The following is a 22466-nucleotide window of genomic DNA, read 5'->3' as shown; positions in this document are numbered from 1 at the left end:
AGAAATGGAGACAGTGAATGCCACACTTGTTTCCAAATATCAGTAGCACTCGATGGTAGTCACATATACATGTACATGCAGTGACAGCCTTCTATGCCACAATATAACAATTAAAACCAGGAGTCTTTGAGTCTTAGTTCTTCAATTGATTGTGTCAGGTTTTTTCCTCCTTTCTGGTTTCAGTTGCTGCTGTATAGGCCTCAAGCTGCACCAAGAGAGGGTGCTATTTCCTTAGCAACTGCGGCTCATACCACTGGTTCATGAACAATTAGGAAACGCAAGCATTGCAGTCCCATCGCCACCAATAAAATGAACACTCCTGACCAACGTGGCTCATTCAACCGATGAGGGGGTGCTTCAGTTCGAGGCAAACAGGTCATTCTGACCCAATGTGGACTTTGTTAAAAAGTGTTTTCATATTGTGAAAGTTACCATAACAGAACATCCAAAGATAGCATTTCACTGAGTGAGAGTCATGCAGTGAATTACAGATATCAAAGCCAAGTCCTTTTTCTCAGTGATGCGAATCGGCTTACCTGAGATGTCGTATCCAAATGGGTCTTCAGGTTTAACTGTGGGCTTCATTTCGAATGCATTGGTTGGCAGTTCTTCATCACCCTGGGAAGGGTTTGGCCCAACCTTGGCTTTTGATCTAAGGGAAAAATTGAGAGAAGAAAGGCTATAAATTGACAAAAGTGGTTACAAATCATCTGCATATTTTCGTTTAAGAAATCCATCTTGTGACCTTACTTCCCAATGTTCTGTAAACTTGTGTGGACCATCGGGAGCAAAAGTTAGGGGAAATTTCATTGGGCATGCACTTCAATGGGAAAAAATGTAGATATAATGCATCAGCTTGAAATGAACTGATTGCGAACTGGTGGCATAGATCGTGCACAAACTCCAGGTTTTTTTGAGGGGGGCAACGTTTATTCCAATAACATCAACCTACTTCAGTTTGATAAAGCAGACAATGGCAACAGTTGAGACCAGAAGGATTGCCAGGACAGTGGTGACACTGACTACCACCACTGGGAAGGTGTAAGGATCCAAAGGTTTGTGGGACAGCGTGGACTGGACTGTGGTCATCGCCGGTACAGCACTGGTGTCAATTGTTGGGATTGGTGGCTCTGTGACGCATAAACCCAAAAAACAAAAAGTGGACTACTAAACACTGCCTACAAGATATGTTTCACTGTGTAGACCTGCACAGGAACCAGACTCTTTAAGGACAAGTCAACATGTGCACACCTCTCTTTTTGTTTTAGCTCATTTCAACACCAGGTTTCAGGGTACATAGACCAGTTTGTGAACAAATCCCACACAGTGTAAATGTGATTTCTGTGGACATCTTTTGTCGTTCTTGAGTCTGCATAGAATTACAAAACTCACTGCAACAAATGTGTGGAACACCAAAGAACATCTTGGGCAACAATACGGCAATTTTCCAACAACCTGACTTATTTTGAGAGCAAAGTACTTACCATAGCAATCTGTCTCATGGGTGGCGCCTGTCTTGTTGGTGACCAACCCGTCTGGGCATGCCACACAGTAATCCAAACCATCCCCTGGGTTGTACCAGTTCAGAGGGCACGGCTCACACCTGTTGTCTCCTATGATGTCACTACGAACACGGTACTCACCTGCTCCACATGGCTCTAGTAAAACATCAATCAGAAGTAATTACAATTTTAGCAATGGGAGGGAAAAAGCACACAAGGATAATGTAAGTAAAACCAAAAGAATAAAGTAGCGACTAAGAAACCAATCCACAGATGAACCAAGCCCTGAACGAAACCAGGGCCACAGAGGTGAATGACAAGGTACCATGCAAAGCTGATTCTCCTATATGGCAACTTGCCCTGAACTGACTTATCCAAATTGTTTTGTAACCTAGAACTTTTTTCTGTTTCTATACAAAAGAGAAATGCTGTATCCAGTATTGTATTTGAGTCCATCACAAGTCTTTGCAAGTCCATCTTGTGAATTGGCTTGAGCCAATTCACAAGCTGTTCACACGAAAAGTGGAGTGAGACGCGGAAAAAATAAAAGTATGAAAGTATGATAAGTTTGTTCAGAAAAGGCTAGTGTTCAAAACGTTTGGAAAGGCACACTTTACGCTGACTTTGCCTGTTTTGTCTCGATTATCTGCCATCTTTTATCGTCTTGGACGTTGTGTCAAATTACGTCATGTTCTTGTAAATGTTCCAAAGGTGCGTTCGAACGGCTAGTCCTGGTAGCTTGGTAGGATGCGTGCGCATTATCAGGAGTCAGTATACGCGTGCTCCCTGCATGTACCCTGGGATAACATGAGTGGCTCACTCGAACGCGATAACCCCTGACTGACAGCCTGGTAAGTGGTTGCACTGTAGCTCGTGCTAGGGGGTACTTGTCCTTGTCCCAGATTATGATGATGCAATGTTCTCGCAGGTCACATTTCTGCAGTTCGATCGCAAGAACAGTGAACCCTAGATCGCCCTTCTTGAGTCAGTCATAATGAGCATAATAACTTTTGTCTGATGTTTACCTTTACAAAAAATATTGATACACAAAGTCATGGTTAAGCATTCCTTGCTTTATGGGCTAAGCCCTATAACTTCCAAGGGGGCCAATTTCACCATGCCCCCGGCACACTGGTCCACATAAGTGATGCTTGTTGGACCACAATGAAGGCATGCGTGATTTGGACGCATGGTGTAAAACAAGTAGATTTGGGGCCAAATTACCAAAGTAAGTGGCCCAGAAAGTCCTCAAGATTGCACCAGAGAGCATCTAGAATTCAAAATTTTCCGGGACCCTTGAGCGGGCTCAGAACCCCACGCCCTGGCTTTGCAAAAATTGATTACCTAAGGATGAAAAACACTGGTACCCCACCCCCCCCCACTTTTTATACCTCCCGATGGGCCTGTCTAATGGATTGAATTTCAAACTGGTTGGTGTAGAAATCCCACATTAAATGTTTATTATGGTTATTCCATTACAAATAAAAGGAAATCAAGAATCAGAAGCCAATGACGTTTTTGTTGCTTTCTGCTCAATAATGCTCATGACATACTCAAGGAAGACATCAAACCACTCACCATAGCACTCACTGATGTCAATGGCACCCCATCCATTGGTAACCATACCATAAGGACACATGATGCAGATTTGCTGGCCAACCTGATCTTGGTAGGTATTGGCCGGACAAGGTCGACACTCATAATCCACTAAGTCAGGTGACATTGTGTAGAAAGTTCCTTCCCCACATGTCACTGTGAAAGGACAGAGCCACAAATGCTATTGAATACATCAGTGCTGCCTCAAAGTGAAAAGATATGGTTCTGTTTAATGTTGGCACAACCACTGGCTATACGCTCCGTGCGAGATCAAATGAGGGCGTGCTTTATAGTGCAACAACTGGTCTGTCAGTGAGAGCTGACTGTGTGCGTGCACAGGTCCATGGGCATTTGGCTCAGGATGCACCGAGCACTTGTGACCAATTGTCTCCATGTGTACATTGACAAGTGCCTACATGAATAGTTCAATACCAATCTCTCTTCTTTGCCGGTAAGGGGGTAATTCAAGTCAGGCTGGATACTGATTGAAGGCCTACATATTACACAAAACACAATGTAATGGAGGGATAACTTCAAACTCTAAGAGCGGCGTCTGATCTTTCTCCTAAGTTTTAATGACCGGGTTTTACAACTTATCTCACAACAGTAAACTGTTCAAGTTTCCGTTAACGCGCAATCTGCAAAATACCGTCACCCCAAAACTGCTGGGGATTTTTATTCTATTTCTGCTAGGAACCCTTCCCCTGTACAGCTGATACTCTGGGTGTGCAACTGACTGCTCTGTCTGCCCAGATTAAATTCATTCAAGCAAGACCACTAGCCCCTGGCCAGGTGGGTTTATCTATGGCAGACCATGCAACTACATGCTAAGATCTATGTGTGAATGTCCATGAGCTCAATACTGTAAAACTCCATTCAGCAACTTACAGTCTCACCTAGTTGCTGTATTGTGTGATACATCTGGCAATCAACAACTGGCCTGTAAGCTGATTTAAAACTCATTCAACAACAATTAACTAGTGTTGTTTGATCAATGTTACTCAAATTAAAGATAAACTCACTCTCGCTTGCATTACAAGTAATGCAAGCTCCTCCAGAAATTACTCACCACAAGTTCTGCTTTCAGTGGGAACTGCCCCCTCTGGGCACCAAGTCCATGCGTTCTTTACAACAGACCCGGAATCAGGGTGTACAGCTTCGCCATCAATGGTCACCGTGAATTCACCCGAATGTATGAGATCAACTACACTACCAACAGCCTCTTCAGCACCTAAACAATTGCGAACACATAAAAAATAAGAATTGGGAACAACCTGCTAAGCTAAAAAATTTGGACTTTTCACGAAGTGTACAAGATAAACACTAAGCAAAAGTTGGACACTGCAGAGAGTAATTATAATAATACTACCATTTAAAAATCTTTTCAGCTTCAGACATTAATGAATAATTTCAAGTCATCCAATAAGGACTGTCATATAACAACTAAAGCAAATCATTACTTGTATGTTTGCCTTGCCAGAAGATCTTTGTACTGCATGTACTTTAATTAATCAACCTGAGAAAAAAAACCAAAAGTCTGAAAAGTAAAAACTGCCTAGGAAGAAAACTCTAATGCTCAGGTGCCAATTTCATAGAGCTGCTTATTTAAGCACAAAATTTGCTTCAGCACAAAAACCTTGCTTAAAAAACAAAGGTTACCAGCTCAAAATCTATGTGTTTGTCATGCTAACCCAAAACAGGTGAATACCATTCAAAATCACATGGAGTTTTGGCTGGTAACCTGATTTGTCAAGCAAAGTTTTTTCACGTTTAAGCAAATTTTGTGCTTAAGCAGCTCTATGAAATTGGCCCCAGATTCTGCATCTACTAAGCTAATAAATGACAAATGGTAACATTCACACCCTCGTGTTTCTAACCTGCTGTATCATTGTTGGTGGTTTCATTCGATGAAAACAAAACTACGACCTCGACGACAGTAGCTGCTTGTCTAGCAACACGACCACTGCCATGATTGCAATTACCAACCTGGGTTCAAGGACAAAGACAGAGCTAAAGCCAGTTTTTTGTTGTTAGAAACAAATCTTGAAACTTGTAACAACCATTTGTATTTTTGTGTATTTCCAATTTTTCATCGAAGAGGAAGTGATTTCAAAGTTAGTATGACATTAAAACAACTGTAGAACTCAAGCATTCTTTCATGTACAGAACTTGTGACAACGAAAGCAAGTGACCTTTCAAGTCTAACATCCTGTGATTTAAAGACGCACGCTTGCCACAGTGAAATATACTCATACTAGCAATGATTGTGTGTAAGGTCAACACTGTTTATTGATCAAAGACAACACAGGATAATTACCATGAACTTATGGGACTGCGAAAGAAGCAGAGCTTCCGCTGGATGGGGCTATTTGAAAAAAATGCTGAAAGGTACTTCTATCGAAACAAACCAATAGAGTGTCTTTAACAATTGACCGACTTTGCACTCACCCAAATGACGGAATTACAAGTTTGTTTCACCACACAGTTCTGTTGCTTGATGGCGGTGCTTTCTGCAATCATTTTCCTAATGTTTGCTTTGGCACTCTGTGAGTCACAATCACGTGATGGCAAATAGAAGAAGACGTTCTGACCTCTGTCATCATTTGGTACACATTCTATAGGACGGAAACAGAAAAGAGTTTGTTGGAGTTGGCAGATTGCACCAAAATGTTGAAGTGAAATGCAAACAAATTACATCACCAAAGCAACCATGCATCCAACTACCGAAAGCCAGACTGACTTTTCTTTATTTTCTCAGTAAGTTAACATTTCAGACTCATCTGGATGCTCAAAAACATGATTTTTATCTGAGTAACATTCATACGGGGCAGCGGCTGCTTATGGCTTTGAATATACTAACTCAAGACTTGCTCTCTTTATCGCTGTCCTTAAACCAACCAAGCCACAGAATGCAAATGAAATGTCATGTACTAATTTATCATTCTTCGACATCAAAAACCATTTATCATTCGACACTCAAAAATCTCCTTACTGACACACTGAGGGAATCTTGCATAAGGATTGTTTTCGGTCTGATGGTTCCAGGAATACTGGCTTCTTGGCCCACAACGGTAGACTTCCAAGGTTTCTCTGTCAAAAGCGTAGCCCTCACGACAGGATATTTTGCAAAACTTTTCCCCGTCGGCTGTCTCATTGCAATCCAGCTCCCCTCGATAAGGTTTGCGTAAGGTGATGCAAGCTAGGAGAACGCAATGAAACAATAGTTAGTCAGTTAAGGCTGACTGTGAAAAATACATGGCATGCGACTTGAGTGCAGTGGGTCTACCAACCTGGGCATTTGGCAGTGTTGCATTCTCGCGTTTGATGGGCCTCTCCTGGGCAAGGCTGCCCACCATTGAAGGGCCGAGGGTTGTCACATGAGCGAGAGCGGACCTGAATTCCACCTCCACAGGTCTTGGTGCAGTCATTGAAGGGAGGCCAAGGACTCCACCCACCATCGACTACCAATGAGAAAAAGGGGTATTTAGTCTGAGTGTTACAATAATGCCCATTACAACACCAAAAATGGCTAGATATTCAAATGTGCTGCAGGTAACGGCCAGCATTATGTGCTAACACCATTCAAAGCTCTTACCAACTTCCAGTTCACAGTGAGTGCCGTTATATCCCTCAGGGCACACACAGGTGTAAGCTAGGTTTTCGCTGTAACAAGTTGCACTGTTCAGACAGGAATACGGTAGGCAGTAGTCTGTGCTGGTCTGGCATCGGTCCCCCTCTAATCCCTCCGGGCAGTGACATACAAACGTCTCAAGTCGGTCCTCGCACGTACCAGCCTCGCATGGATTGGAAGAGCACTCATCAAAATCTGTCAAGTTTCATTGATTCAAAAAGAAACAGGAAGAATTTTAATGTAACTATGCTGAAGTTGTCTAATAGCTGAACGAAGAACTGCAGATAACTGATAATCTTTACTCACCATCGCACTCAGAGGGCGCCCTCAAAGTCTGTGTGATGCCAGGGCTGGGTATGATCATGATCTCACTCCACGCAAACACGTCAGCAGGAGATAACGGTCTGCATGATGATGCAATGTCAGGCACCTCAGCTTCACTCCATGACTTGCTCCATATGCTCACACCGCTCAGTGTCAGCTCTGAAGCTCCACTGGGATCTGACCAACGGTTACAAAATCCACAACAGAAATACCTTTTATTTCCCTGGCAAGTGTGAACAAAAAAGGCAGGAATTTTCAATACATCAAATAAATACGTACAATACAATATTCGGAACTGTTTTTAAGAAATGTGTAGTTAATGAGTTTAGTTGACAATAAACCAGACAAAGTTGGAAAGGTATTTTATTAAGTACATACCATTCAGGCCAGTTTCATGACCCAGCGTGAGCTTAAGTCCTGCTGGTATTGTTACTGAGGAGCTCTCTGAGTAAGAGCCATAAAACACTGCAGATAGATCAATGTACAGCTTCCATTCTTGACTGTCATCAAGAGCATGCCAAGTCAACAGCACGCTATGCCACATCCCGTCACACAGGTTGGGGGAATCTCTTAGAGTCGTTTCATGACTGAGTGATGAAACATCGACAAAAATCTGTTTTATCTATGGCCTTGCATGGTTTTACCACAAAATAGAGGAACACAGGAAACATTTTTGACCTGAATAGTCAATCTTTCATTCAAAAACCAGTCCTCAAAAGTGTAATAGTCTATTGAGCAGTATCAATTATAGAAACAAAGGTTAACACCACCGGCGGCGGAACAATTTTCAATGTGGGGGGGGCAGTTGTTAGACCATCAGGCATCAGTCATTAATAGGTCAATCCATTATGCCCCATCCAATTATAAAACCTGCAATAAGTGGGTGGACCAGGCCCCCCAGTCAAAACAATGGGGGGGGGGGGCACTGCCCCCTTCTGTCTTGTGCTCTTGACGTTGAAGCAATTCATGACTGTGTGTTTATGCTTAAAATTTCATCCGGGGTAACAGGTTCTCTTTTTTCCTGAAAACTGTTTAGACAATCTTAGTGTCATCTCAAAGCCTACATGGTCACTCTAGATTTATTTCTAACAGTTGTGGAGTTTTCTATGCTAAGCCAGATGCTGAAAACATATTCATTTCTGCGTGTAAGATGCAATTTCATGAAGTACGAATCAATCAACTTTGATATTCAGTGAATGTCTTTTTAAGTGAGATTCTTTGCATCAAGCTGTTGTTCAATACAGTGACTGATGTCCAGCCGATTGGTCAATGTCCTCTTCCGACTCACCCCAGGATGTTCAATGTAAGTTCACTGGGGTTGCTCAACTTGACGGCTGTCCCACTGAGTGTGGACAGCTTTAGGAGGATGAAATCACCATGACAACGCTTGGATCTGACCCAGAGCACGGTGGAGAGAGCCTCAAGGTTGTGACAGGTCAGGCCTGATGTTTGGATGAGATTAGCTCCAGCAGACAGGTTGGAAAAGTGCAAGTCAAAATTGCTTGGTAACTCTGTAAATAAATAAATGGAATTTCACATAATTTCAGACCTTTGGTTTTGAAAGTTCAAGTAGTGACAATACATACTTTTCAACAGCTGATTTTATAAACTGGGAAGTTTGATGATCCATTAAAAATGTGAGCACTCCATTCACTCAATATTCGTTTCAAAATTTACTTCAATTATCACAGTGCAATTAACGAGGAACTGTACCTTTGCAAATGTTTCAAGAAAGCTATACCAGGGGTTTAAATTGAACTATACAAAACAAATTCAAATTAGAAGGAATCAGCCCCTACCATTAACATTTTACTCTTATTAACTTTTACATTTTGATCTGACCAAATGCCAATAAACAATGCACTGAAATTACCGGTTTCACATTGGTCTCCCATGAACCCTGGTAAGCAAGCACACTGGTAACCATTAACTTCATCTACACACGATGCTTGGTGTAGACAAGGCTGGCTGCTACACTCATCCACATCCAGGTCACACAACTCACCGCTGCGAAAGTAAAATAATCCTGCCATTTATTGCAAAAACTGCTGCAAAAAAAATGTAGCTTGCTGGTGGTCTATCAAATTCTTGGAAAGTTTGCAAAATCACCTTAAACTCTGATGGAAAAATAATTCCTGGTTTAAGAACATGAATCAAAAAGAAATTCAAAAGGTGTTTGTCCAGCACTATACTGCTGGTCTGTTTTACGTTTCCAGCACACAGACAAATTAAAATGGCAAGGAAACTAGCTTGGTCCTGTTCCAACCAATAATCTTGTGAACACACCTGTAGCCAGCAGGACAGGTACATGTGAAGCCGCCAGGCATTGGAGAGCAGGTGGCCCCATTACTGCAGGGGATGTCCAAACAGAGATCCATCTGGACCTCACACAGCGGCCCGGCAAATCCTGAAAATATGGATCCAAGACGGTCAAGAATCATGATGGTTTTGTTACTACTGCACATAACCACAACTGCAGTTTTTACAAACTTACAGTTTTTGTAGGTAGAGAGGTTAGTGCAGTGGTTCTTTCCTCGCCTTCCACCTCTGCCGACCAGGTTGGGGTTCAAATCCTAGCTCGGTCCACATGTGGATTGGGTTTTCAGTCCCTATCTGATTCCGTGGGTTTTACCCAGAATATTCCTCTGGGGTTTTCCTCCCACCTCTACAACTGTAATTTCTTCTCCTTGTCTCCTCTCTACAGGTTTCTTCATGCTTGTGAGCTACAGTGCCTAGGGCAACTTTGAGGAAACCTTGGTGTCATTACCAGAAATGATTAATATTAGTAATAAGGTCACATCAAAAAGGTGTGGTTGTTTGTGTGGTCGAATCCACACACACAAAGGGGTGGTTCTCTGACACATTGTACAACTAGACAATTTGTTATTAAACTGGAGTGTCGTTCTTAAGCAAGGAAAAAATTGACACAGGATATTAGGCCAACTTCAAGAAAACTCCATCTTCATCAGGAGCATTTCAAAGTGGGAAAAGATCTGGATGACTTTACCTGTTGGACAGTGACAGGAGAATGCAGCTTCCTCATCCACACAGGTAGCTCCATTTTGACAGGGGTCAGAATTGCATTCATTGATTTCATCCAAGCAGTATCGCCCTCCATAGCCAGGTGGACACAAGCACTCAAAGTTGGCCACCTGAAGTAATAATGATAAGCAATACAAGCAAGGTGGAAATTTTCTGGGTTTTAGAAGGAGCAGGGAATGCTTGCCATTTTCTGTGTTGCACAGAACAGTTTCTTGACAAATTTTGAAGGTCACAGAGATGAAAACTTACTGAACAAGGTTCCCTCTACGTGTTTGTCTTTTACCTTATCAATACAAGTCCCTCCGTGCTGACACTCAACGTTGAGTTCTTGGCACTCGTTGATCTCCATGTCACAGTTTGTTCCCTTGAAGCCCGGTGAGCAGTGACAGACGTAGGCATTAAGCTGATCCTCACATTCACCTCCATGCTGACAAGGGACTGAACCACACTCATCAATATCTGTCTCACAGAGTTCACCTGTAAGACAAGACACGAAATATCTAAGAACATGTCTATTTGCCCTAGATGAGATACCATTCATTATAGATTAACCTTGGCATCATATGAATGTCTTTACAAACAGCAGCTTTCAATCAGAAGTTCAAATCTGTTTGTTACGTCTCTCAAAACCTTTAGTTCCATAATTTGAATTGCCCATCTAACGAAAAATGCCCTTCCTTTACAGATAAGGGCAAAGTAAGCTTTGGTTTGTTAGTGAAAAGTCATAAAGTGCTTCAAGTTCTTACATTTGGGACAGTTTTTGTCACTTTTGTAACAAGCAAAGTTGTTGCACTCTGACGTACATATATGGCCCCTTTTTGCAGAGCAGCTCTCATAATTCAGACTATGTAAATGAGCATGTACCTAGCTGGTGTGTTACGATGGTGTTCTGTTTGAGTATTATCATACACACTAGTGTTCCATGTAAAATTCTCAGACTCGGATATTTACTACAAAAGTGATTTGCGTAAACTTACCTGTGTACCCGTCTGCACAAACACATGTAAACCCAATGATCTCATCTCGGCATGTTCCTGCGTTAAGGCACGGATGTTCTTGACACCTATCCACTTCTAGGTCACACTTGTCACCACTTCGGCCTTCAATGCAGTTGCACACAAAGCCAGCAACAAGATCCAAGCACGTTCCGCCGTACAAGCAGGGACTGCTTGCACACTCATCAATTTCATGCTCACAGTTGATGCCATCGTAGCCCCCATTGCAAGTACACGTGTAGTTGTTGACACCATCTACGCAAGACGAAGCATGCACGCAGGGAAATGAAGAGCATTCATCAAAGTTCTCTTCGCAATTACAACCCCCAAATCCTGGCAGGCAGAAGCAACTGTAGCCGGGTGGGTTATTCTGACATATGCCACTGTGTTGACAGGGATCGCTCTGGCAGTAGTCAACTGGTCCCTCACAGTGGGTACCAGTGAAGCCATCCAAACAGATGCAAGTAAAGTCACTGACTCCATCAATGCAAGTAGCATTATTCTGGCAGGCACTGTGTGTGTGAAAAGGCTAGAATCTCACATATGAATTTCTAAAAACACAAACATTACAAGGAATATTAATTACGAAAATATCCTTTAATTCAAAACTGGATATCCTGATTAGGTTTCCTACTTTGGGCAAATCAAGCCAATGAAAAAAGTTACTCACTGACAATGAGCCAATGCAATCACATGACTTATGCTGCCACCTACTTGAGAATAAGAACGTAACATGAAAACCTTACTCTTCTCAGTAAAGGGGCCAAAAATGTCTTTCTCAAACAAAACACAGACAAAAAAATTTAGGCACTTCCAGAAGAACACTAAAACATTTGATTTTCCAGTTCTGAGAGCAACTACTAGAAATCTGGATCTGGCCCGCTTACTCTTGGGTGCAGTCGTCGATGTTAATATGACAGAATGTTCCAGTGAAGCCTGCCTGACACTCGCAGGCATATCCATTGACGTGGTCCATACAATATCCACCATGCTGGCAAGGTCCTGAAGCACACTCGTCAATATTGACCTCACAGTTTATCCCTGTTAACAGATGGCATAAAGGATAGTCATGGATCCTCCTTAACAGGAGTCACTTGGGTCATCACCAAATGCTGGTGGAAGCACAAGCTCAACATGTCCTTTTACTTTTGGGTGTATGAATACTCACTACAATTACTCCATCCACATTCTCACTGGATTTTTTCTAAACTAGAGCAATCGGTGATGTAGACAAATGGACATGAAATGAATTCCTTTTGGTGTGTTCAAACTCAAAGGTTGTTGCGGTAAACTTGCTCTTGGTAAATGTTTTTCTGGCACAAATTATGATTTTACATTGCCTGTCCTTACTTTTACAGCACCTCAACCTTTTTCATCGAGTGATTTTAGCATCAGTCCCGGCACTGTAACTGTAAGAATTGCTTTTTTATATCTTACAGCATAGGAGTTAAAACTTTGGAAAAATGTCAAGCAGGACGAACACTTATAAACAAGATTTCTTTCTAGCAGCCAGTGTACATTATGACTATGTCGTTCTCTAGACCCATACCAGCAAAGCCATCAGCACATGTGCACTGGTACCCTGCGCCTGTATTACTACAGGTGGACCCATGCTGGCATGCAGAGGGCTTGCAGTAGTTAATGTAGTCTTCACAATGGGGACCAGTCAAGCCTGGTCTGCACATGCAGATGTAGCCATTGACGTCATCTTCACAAAAGTTACCATCTCCACAGGGATTGGAGGAACACTCATTGATGTCACTTGAGCACGTCTCTCCTTATAAAGAATCAATCAGTTAAATTTCTGTTAATGACCACCCCTATAATGACAAACAATATATTTAAGTAATAAAACTTAGCTTTATGGAAAACCTCACTAAGTGTTTCTCAATGATAATTTTCAGACAACTCAACTTCAACAACTCAGTCCTTACCTTCAAATCCTGGTGGGCATTTGCACATAAATGCATTGAGCTCATCAAAGCAAGTGCCACCGTTAGAACAAGGCTGCGAGGCACACTCGTTGTAATCTTTCTCACAGTGGAGGCCAGTGTAACCAGCCACACAATGACAGGTGTACGAGTCTGGGTCGTCTGCATTGACAGCACAGGTGGCATCGTTTACACAGGGAGCATTGTGGCATGGCGTCTTTGCAGTATCGCAGAGGTCACCGACTCTGTCCGGAGGGCAAACACAGCGGAAGGTCGACCCCAGATCCATGCATGTTGAGCCGTCGTGACACGGTGATTCGGCGCACCAATCCACATCGTTCTCACAGTGTGTACCTTCGTAACCGGCAGCGCAGATGCAGTTGTAACTATTGGGCATATCTTGGCACACAGCCCCATTCTTGCACGGATTGCTAGAGCATTCATTGATGTCCAAGGTACAGTGATCACCACTGTATCCTGGTGCACACTCACACTGGTACCCGCTACCAAAGCCATGACAAGTTGCACCATTAAGACAGGGAGTTGGAGAGCAACTGGAAAAAAGACAAGTCAAAGAATATACAAAGGTCATCCATTGTACAAGGGACATCAAGATTGAAAAGACCCAACATTTGTCAAGCAGCCTTATTCAACTGATTCAAACCAATGTTTAAGAATTCAATTTTGTCTTATATGCATATTTGTCAGAAATCTGGACAGTAAAGATTCTGATCATGTGATTTTCACAGGCTACTTTCAGTATTTTCTGCACCCGTATATGTATTTAGAATACCTCTGAAAGTTGACTCATTCTTAACAGCTGATTTGAGTGCATAGTTTTCACAGATGATACAAATACAAACTGATCTACACACTTTCCTGGTTTAATATGAAATCACTCTTAGTTACTGACTCCTGTCTTTGTACATGACAATCATCATTGTGACATAGGCATGCGCAATATAGCCAATGGGACAGAACTTCACTCTAACTTTGGTTTAACTGCATTTTTCATCGCATTTATATAAAGACAATTTGCTGTGCGTGTGAGGCACACACCACAGACATGGCTGGAAGGATGCTTAATTCACCAAGGATGAGGTAAAAGGCACAGAAAAAAAAATTCATCAATTTACGATTGATTTGTGCTTTTCCGTCACTTTTTAGTCCACAACCATCCCCAGGTCCCTATCTGGCTTACCCTATCACGTTTCTCTTCCCTTATTCAAACAGCATCCCTTAGAAAGTTGCTGGAGATTATTTGTGATTCTCACCTATTCACTTCCAGTTCACAATGGACTCCATAGTAGTTTGATGTGCATTGGCAGCGATAGCTATTCACTTCATCATAGCATACTCCTTCATGTTTGCAAGGCAACGATGCACACTCGTCGATGTTTATCTCACAAAATTTCCCTGCACATTTTCGGATAAAAAAGCCCATTATTTGCAAAATCATCTGCATGAAATATGGACAACAAATGAATTTGATTTCTGGATGACAGAAAAGGATGAACATACTAACAATAACACTGAGAAATGATTCCGGACACAAAGGACAGATACATGGACCATGTTAGCAATCCAGGTGCCTCATGAATACCAACTCAGCAGGTAACCAAAGAATATTTCTTAAATATCTTTGCATCGACTACTGGGTATGCATACAACTTGGTGATTCCACTTTGGCATTAAAGGCAAATGACCAATAGACCCAAACCATAATATGTAAACGCATTGTTTACCGCAGTATGCTGTGGGTGAAAAGTGGAGATAGGAGAATCAAAGATGGCAGACACAATTGTCAGTCACAGACTTTGTGCGACTTTAGAAGGAGCAAACTTGCGGTCTCGGGGAAGCTTGAAAAATGCAGCTCTGGCAATCATCATCACAAACCATTTTGAAAAATATAGGCCTTCTCAATCTCGGGATCATTTTGACCATTTTTTTCATGGGCATGATGATGTTGTAGCAATAGTGTGCATACTGTCTTCCCCACCATTCACCCACAATGCATCACAGTAAACACTGCATTATGTCAGTAGGACCCCCGTGGTTTGGGTCTCTTCAAACATTTAAACATCTCTGCCCACGTGTGCATCTGTTTGCATCTGGGTGGAGAGAGGCAAAGAGTGACCAGTTATCTCACATACAGACGAGCATGGTGGCTCCAAGAGCTAGAAACAAGCCCACAGATTGCAAAATTACCCAAAGATCTGGAGTTATATGCTCCTGACCACCAGACAGTGGAGAGACGGTAGGTAGAGACAAGAAATCCCTCTGCACTAAGCTCTATAAATGACAAACCTTCATATCCGTTACTGCACTGACAATGATAATCTGTGATCCCATCAACGCAGGTTGCACCATTCACACATCTGTGATCGGCACAGTCGTCAATATCCTCATCGCAGTGGACTCCTTGAAAGCCTGGCGGACAGTCACATCGGTAACTGTCAATCAGATCTACGCAGGTAGCCTGGTGCTCACACGGCGAACTGTCGCATTCATTAATGTCTGTAAGTGGTAACATTGGGAGTTTGGACTTAGGCAAGACGATTTCATCCAACATTTCAACATGGCCCTGCTAAACGTTTCACAGTGCCAGACAGAATGAATTTCAATACATGGTCACCTACAGCCTCAGTTGGTAAGAATCTGTGGTGTTTTGTCAAAAAATTCAGGAGAAGCTGATTTTTGCATTCGGTTGAATGAGACTTCAACGAGCCAAATTTAAATTCCCAACCAGAAAACAAGTTTTTGTCATAAGGATACCACTTCACTTAAATTTATACTTCTGTTGTTTCAACTCACTGTGGTGGAATTACCACAAAGAGTGCAATTATATTGAGCATGGGAATAATGATATTATCAAGACTATACAGAAAGAGGACTCAACCCACAATGTACCTTGACAGTCATCTACAGAGGTGGCCCCACTTGTCAATGTTGTAGTATTGCCTGGGCAGAGTATACAATGACGTTGCTGGGGCAGAGGCTGGTAGGTGCGACGCTCACATGGTCTGCAGGGAACCAATCCCGTGTCTGACGCATTGCCAGGGCTGCATATTTCTAAAGTAACAGAAATTCAGAACACTGTTAATGAATCCTGTAGTTTTCTTCCTTGTGGAAACCAAAATCAGCCTCACGGGAAGAGAAAATCAGCTTCTGTCCAAAAATTTGATGCCAATAACTTTGCTAGACATCATTCTCTGTTTATTCATAAGATGACATCTTTCATAAATATGTAACAGTTACATGTTATAACATTTAGAGCAGCCTCCACTGCCTGTTTGATTTGAACCAGCCGGCCGACCTCGTCCATGGCAAGCTTGGTGGTTGAGACATCTGCACCAATAAACAGATTGTGAGTTTGAGTCCTACCCAGATACGCTCCTAAATATTTTTTTCACAAGCCCATGGACAAAATCAAATATACTGTGTTATCAATATCGGTCAATGAAGGGCAAATACGAAATGTAAAAAATACCAGCCAAAAACGAAGAGGAAATCAACTGCTTTTAAAAATTTTGATGAGTAACTTTGGTAAATATAATTCTCTTTCCCTGTATTATATATTTTTTCTTTTGTCCCCATATGAAGGGGGGCTGCCTCTGAATCTTTCTCATGCATAATAAATTCTGAAGCTGTGTTTCCAAAGGAACAATTTCAATATATATTTTTCTATTTTCATACCCACGAAATTCCATTTAGGAAATTTAGACCATACCCAGACATTGGTTGTGGGACTGAGCTCCATAGTCCTGTGTTGTTGTGCCATTGGGGCAGGCAACGCATGATGTCTGACCAGGTAATGGTTGATACTCTCCCAGCATGCATTTGAAGCACGGGACAATGCCATTGGATGAAAAATTACCAGCCAGGCAGGCCTCTGAATAAAATCCAATCAAAATATAACTGTTTAAAAAGTTTATGTTACACTGTTGTGCCATATGTAAAGCAAACTTGGGTGGCAAAAAAAGTGATCATAAAATTGCCAGAAATTTACATTTTATTTCACCTCTCGATCTATTCAATACATGAAGTTTTCTGAAACCAATACAGCTCTTTTTTTTTAGCCAAAATTATTGACCTAAATAAACCCCATAATGAATAACAGAAACTAAACAATAACTGATGAAGGATTGAAAAGGTAAAACATAGAACAAACCCTCATAAAACAAAAGAAAACATTTCAGGAAAGAAATTTGCAATAAAGCTTGATCACCTTCACACCAAGTTTTATTGTTGGCGCCTTCAACCACTGTTGTGGTTCCAGGGGGGCACTGATCACAAGAAAACTGTGCCTGCTCAGTTTGATAGTACCCTCTGGGACAAAAATGGCACTCACTGGTTGAGTTGTCATATAAAAATCCCGAACTGCAGGCACCTGATTAATGACAGAAAAAAATCATCACTGATTAGATTATAAAAAAAAATGGCTGAAGTTTTGATTTGTACTGTGTGATCATTGATTCAAGATCGACACTAAAAAATCTTAACTTCCCAAACTTTCATTCAACTTCAACAAACTAAAACAAATCGTTGATGAGATTTCCAGAAACTAAACTGACACTTGAATCCAGACCTGCATAAAGCAGCATTCAAAGTCTTTTTCATGGACAGCACACAGGTTGACAGCAGTTAGGTTGGGTTGGGTCAAGTTAGTTCAGTTTAAATTAAGTAGGGGTGGGTTGAGTAGGGTTGGAGTGAGTTGAGTTGGGGAGGGTCGTCCTGGGTTGGGTCAGGGTACGTAGGGTTGGATAGGGAGAGTTGGTTGAACTAGGTTCAGTTGCATTATGATATGGTGGCTTGAGCTGGAATGAGTTACTTGGGTTACATTAATGGTTTACGATCTTTGCTAGCATTTTTAAGAATTTGGCTCGATCCCCTATTTCAGATTTCTGTATACCATTCTGTGGAAAAATGTCATGGATAACTTGTACTTACTGCATACATAGTCTTCATTGTTAGCAACATATCCAGGTTCACATAAGATCTCAGCGTAGCCATAAGTCATGGAGTTGTCTTTCAAGACTGTCGTGAGCCCTGGCACATTAAGAGGGGGTAAAGTCCCATCTTCCAGATCAGAGATGAAACCTTCAGCGATCTTAATCATCACATTTTCTGCCTCTAATGTTGCATTAAAGCTGTCTCCAGCATGGGGGACAGGCACGCTGAATTCAAAACTGATGAGTGCTTCCCACTCCGTCGTTTTCCTGGGCCGTCGTCTTGGCAGATTTCCCTCCATCTTGTTGAACTGTGACTGCATTTGGTTCCACTTTGCAGTTTCTCGTTCAGCACTCCATGGATGCCTTTGCCGTCGGACGCCATAAGTTTCCTGGGCATTAGCAGCAGCGAGACTTCTCCTCCTTCGACCACTGTCCGTTGCACCACAGGTAACCTGAACATTCCCAATAGTGCACTCATCAGTAGAGTCACACGCATCCTTGAAGGTGGAGCTCTTTAAGAGTTCAATGAAGGCGGCGGCAATGCTGTCCTTGGTTTCTTGACTGTTGCAATCGCCGGTGAAGTACATCAATTCACAGGGGAGGTTTGCTCGGCCAGGACGCCTTGTTTCTGACAATTTGAATGCAGGTTTAGAAGGGGCACATGATGTGAATATGATTGTAATAAGCACCAAATCAGCTAAGCACCATTACAAACAATAAACTATACACAGAGTGTAAAATTTTAGCTGATATCCTCCTCCTGCTAAGCAAACCCTTCTAAGCTCTGAAAAAATATGTACAGCAACTCTATGTATGACCACAATGAGCACACATATAGATATTACAATAAAAATGACTGCATGTCAAGGTCATTAAAACTAGACTGCAGGTTGGAATAGTTGACAGATTAACAGGCTGGGTGGTTTAGGGCAAAACCGCAGAGAGTACGTAGCAGCCAAGGTGATGGAAGTGGGGCAGGGAGCTTTTGGGGGTTATGGCTCCCTCCTTTGGCAGGTCCTTTAGTAGCCATTGGAAGTAAGGAGCAGTACAGGAACGTATGGGTTTTATAAATAACAGACAACAATGGCAATTTTCACCTGAGCAATCTGGCACAAAGCTATGAGGCCTCCAGAAACCAGACAAGCCACACACATACTGCTTGGGCGGTCTCTGACTACTGCTAAGTCGAGGAATGTCGTAATCTTTGTTACAAAACATGGTGCACAAATGCCCATAGTTCCACTCATCACAAGCCAGTCCGCCATTATCAGGAATATTCAGTCTCGAACAGCCTGCAGCTGTGATTAAATTAAAGCAATAATGGTTTCACACTGTTATAATCCGTAAGCATATTTAAAAGGTATCCCTGAAAAAACTTTACCCTAATGCCACCACTGATTCTTGGTTTTTTATTAACATTTATGCAAATTATTTGTACATATTTGAAAAATATATTTCATCAGCTTTTCAGGACAGCAAACCCCTTCAATTTCGGTTGTGGAATGATTGAGAGTGACAGTCTGGCTTTAGTTGCAGTCAAGTACTCAAGCAGACTACTAATGTCCTAATAATTTTGCAAAATTTCTGTTCCTCTTAGTGTATCAGAATAAGAATTTGATGCGTTACGTAGCTTTCCTGTAAAGACTTGGCTTTGACTTTACATAAATGGGACCCCAAGTTTTAAACTTACGTCGGATCTCCACAAGGAATTCACATATTGCAGTCTTGCCGTTACTACTGTCGGTGGCCGTGTACACCACTGCGTGTGTCCCCCATGGGAAGACGGCAGTGTTTCCTGACCCCCTGTTGTTGCTGATTTCCAGCTCATCTCCCGAGGGGTCCTCAAAGATTGGTTCCTCCCAAGTCACCTCCGTCAGTGACGTCTTGGTGGTGATGTTGTAGCCATAGGTCGGGCAAAACACAACAATGGGCTCTCTCTCGTCTAACATACACAACAATACGGTTATATGCTGGAAATGATGTGACACCAAAAGACAGTGAATATAAACTTCTGAGCATGAGTTGTTATAATTCACATCTTTCTCCTGAAATTTAACAATTTAACTCACCAAAGATTTGCACAAGAAAAGCACAGGAAGCAGAATTGTTGGCTGCATCGGTAAAGATGTAAACCACCTGTGTGGACTCATTGAAAATGTACGGCGAGTCTATGTCAGCTGGTGATGTCATCAACGTCAGGTTACCCAATGGGTCATTGTCACGTGCCGTAGGGATGTCAAAGGTCACAGAAACACCTTCTGCATCTTCTAAGGAGGCTCGGATGTCACTGGGGCAGGTGACAACAGGAGCAATTTGATCTGTGAGTAGGAGAGGAATAATGAGCATGATGCAGCTAGGAGTCTGGAACTTAATAGGCATGTGTGTGGGAATATTTTCATCTGAATGTGCACAAATGCAAATGGTATCTTTGCAATACATAGGTACCTGGTGTGCTCAGCAACAATGGCATTCAAACATCAGTCATATCATTCTCATCACTGCTGAGGAAGAACTTGTTTAAAAGAGTTCAAAGTTCAACTGAGAAATTTACTGGCCACGACGGTCAAAACATTTGTTATCTATTGCCTTAAGTACCGGAATATATTTCGAAGGTTAACTGCAATTGTTCTGACTGTATTTTATCTCCAGCTTTGTCATAGTTACATGCACAAAATTCCCTCAAATAACAACCATTAATACAGTTATACAACAAACACCGAACAGCTTGATGATGTGCTATTCATGTATAATTGAATGATCCATTAAGCCCCACCCAGTGGTCTTTCAACCAATCACACCTGTGATTTACGTCCAACATATGCACAAAAACACCTGACATGTATGCACATGCGTATAACGCACGCCTTGGGTGGGGCTAACTGGATCAATCTCTTGTGACAATTTGAAACACTTTCAAGTATAGTAATCCTTTTACAAAATGTCCTTACACCCCTAACTAAAATAAAATATCACATGCAGTCAAAGTTTATCGTTCTGGGTTGAATCAGCATATCACACGCAGTCAAAGTTTATCGTCCTGGGTTGAATCAGCATATCACATGCAGTCAAAGTTTATCGTTCTGGGTTGAATCAGCATATCACATGCAGTAAAAGTTTATCATTCTGGGTTGAATCAGTGTATCACATGCAGTCAAAGTTTATCGTTCTGGGTTGAATCAGCATGACAGTAGTAGTAGTATCTTGTGTGGAAAAAAAAAGGATTCTTGACAGGCATACCTTCACAATTTGTTGGTAGGTCGCCGATACCACCCTCCCAAACTCCTTGCTTGTTGCAAGACTTTGATGGCACGCCCCCAACAAGGGTGAAATCATTCAAACAGAAGAAGTGACACTGGTCACCAGCTGATGGGTTGCCGCTGGTGCAGACCGGTGGACTGACTTGCACGGTGTACGGGAGAGACAGAGCCTCGCAGCTGATCACTGTCGGTGTCCAATATGAAAAGTTAGTGGTTGAGTTTCGTTTGCATGCAAATACATATAGTGCAATTCATAGGTCAACAGTTTGTGTGTCCTGGGTCTGACACCATCGTAAAGATTTCTATTGTGATCTAAACTTGGACCAAGTTGAAAGGTCCTTTTAGTGCTGTTATATAATTTTTAGTCCGAATAATAACTATAATGCAACTTTATCAAGAAAAGCATAAAACTTTGAATGATTGAACACAAAAGTCACCAATTTCACATCATCTTGCCCTATTGGTTTATGTTATCAGAAACAGTATCCATCAAACTCTTTCAATTACAAAGCATCTGAGACATCTTAGTGACTGATCCCACATCTGAGACATCTTAGTGACTGATCCCACATCTGAGACATCTTAGTGACTGATCCCGCATCTGAGACATCTTAGTGACTGATCCCGCATCTGAGACATCTTAGTGACTGATCCCGCATCTGAGACATCTTAGTGACTGATCCCGCATCTGAGACATCTTAGTGACTGATCCCGCATCTGAGACATCTTAGTGACTGATCCCGCATCTGAGACATCTTAGTGACTGATCCCGCATCTGAGACATCTTAGTGACTGATCCCGCATCTGAGACATCTTAGTGACTGATCCCGCATCTGAGACATCTTAGTGACTGATCCCACATCTGAGACATCTTAGTGACTGATCCCACATCTGAGACATCTTAGTGACTGATCCCACATCTGAGACATCTTAGTGACTGATCCCACATCTGAGACATCTTAGTGACTGATCCCACATCTGAGACATCTTAGTGACTGATCACACATCTGAGACATCTTAGTGACTGATCACACACTATGAACATCTAACAAAGAAGTATGGTGCAATAGCAATAGACGCTCATTGTTTAGTGTACTGTGTTTCTTTTGTTAGAAGTTGGTAGTGACATATTAGGAGGTTTGAGTTATGCATTTCAATTACCTAAATTCTGTCTTCCCAGATGCATACATTGTGTGTCCTGCTTGATACGTGTGATGTTTTCATCGGACTCCAGTT

General features: G+C 42.0%; 1 protein-coding gene across 3 annotated transcripts in view; it reads right to left on the bottom strand.

The window, feature by feature from the left end:
* LOC110985879 (uncharacterized) overlaps positions 1–22466 on the bottom strand; it is a 48705-nt gene that overhangs the window by 2058 nt on the left and 24181 nt on the right. For 2 of the 3 annotated variants that reach the window (XM_087136570.1, XM_087136571.1), the window contains exons 25-55: positions 21211–21414; positions 20043–20291; positions 19664–19915; positions 19071–19271; positions 17972–18601; positions 17250–17411; positions 16752–16913; positions 15932–16093; positions 15329–15538; positions 14296–14437; positions 13025–13575; positions 12640–12867; positions 11978–12131; positions 11073–11602; positions 10379–10572; positions 10061–10205; positions 9340–9460; positions 8927–9060; positions 8342–8564; positions 7432–7640; positions 7036–7230; positions 6694–6924; positions 6389–6559; positions 6091–6297; positions 5547–5713; positions 4976–5084; positions 4168–4329; positions 3081–3254; positions 1485–1658; positions 953–1130; positions 537–652 (exon numbers count right to left, since the gene is read on the bottom strand). In XM_087136570.1, the coding sequence (XP_086992696.1) occupies positions 537–652; positions 953–1130; positions 1485–1658; positions 3081–3254; positions 4168–4329; positions 4976–5084; positions 5547–5713; positions 6091–6297; positions 6389–6559; positions 6694–6924; positions 7036–7230; positions 7432–7640; positions 8342–8564; positions 8927–9060; positions 9340–9460; positions 10061–10205; positions 10379–10572; positions 11073–11602; positions 11978–12131; positions 12640–12867; positions 13025–13575; positions 14296–14437; positions 15329–15538; positions 15932–16093; positions 16752–16913; positions 17250–17411; positions 17972–18601; positions 19071–19271; positions 19664–19915; positions 20043–20291; positions 21211–21414 (6747 nt within the window). Of the gene's footprint in view, positions 1–536; positions 653–952; positions 1131–1484; positions 1659–3080; positions 3255–4167; positions 4330–4975; positions 5085–5546; positions 5714–6090; positions 6298–6388; positions 6560–6693; positions 6925–7035; positions 7277–7431; positions 7641–8341; positions 8565–8926; positions 9061–9339; positions 9461–10060; positions 10206–10378; positions 10573–11072; positions 11603–11977; positions 12132–12639; positions 12868–13024; positions 13576–14295; positions 14438–15328; positions 15539–15931; positions 16094–16751; positions 16914–17249; positions 17412–17971; positions 18602–19070; positions 19272–19663; positions 19916–20042; positions 20292–21210; positions 21415–22466 lie in introns of those variants that run through there. The other variant, XM_087136572.1, reaches the window with a different exon arrangement.

The sequence above is a fragment of the Acanthaster planci genome, linkage group LG05, assembly GCF_054643075.1.
Source record: "Acanthaster planci isolate LZ-2023a linkage group LG05, COTS_SCS, whole genome shotgun sequence".
Classification (NCBI taxonomy): Eukaryota; Metazoa; Echinodermata; class Asteroidea; order Valvatida; family Acanthasteridae; genus Acanthaster; species Acanthaster planci.
This window is presented reverse-complemented; position numbering and strand designations above follow the sequence as displayed.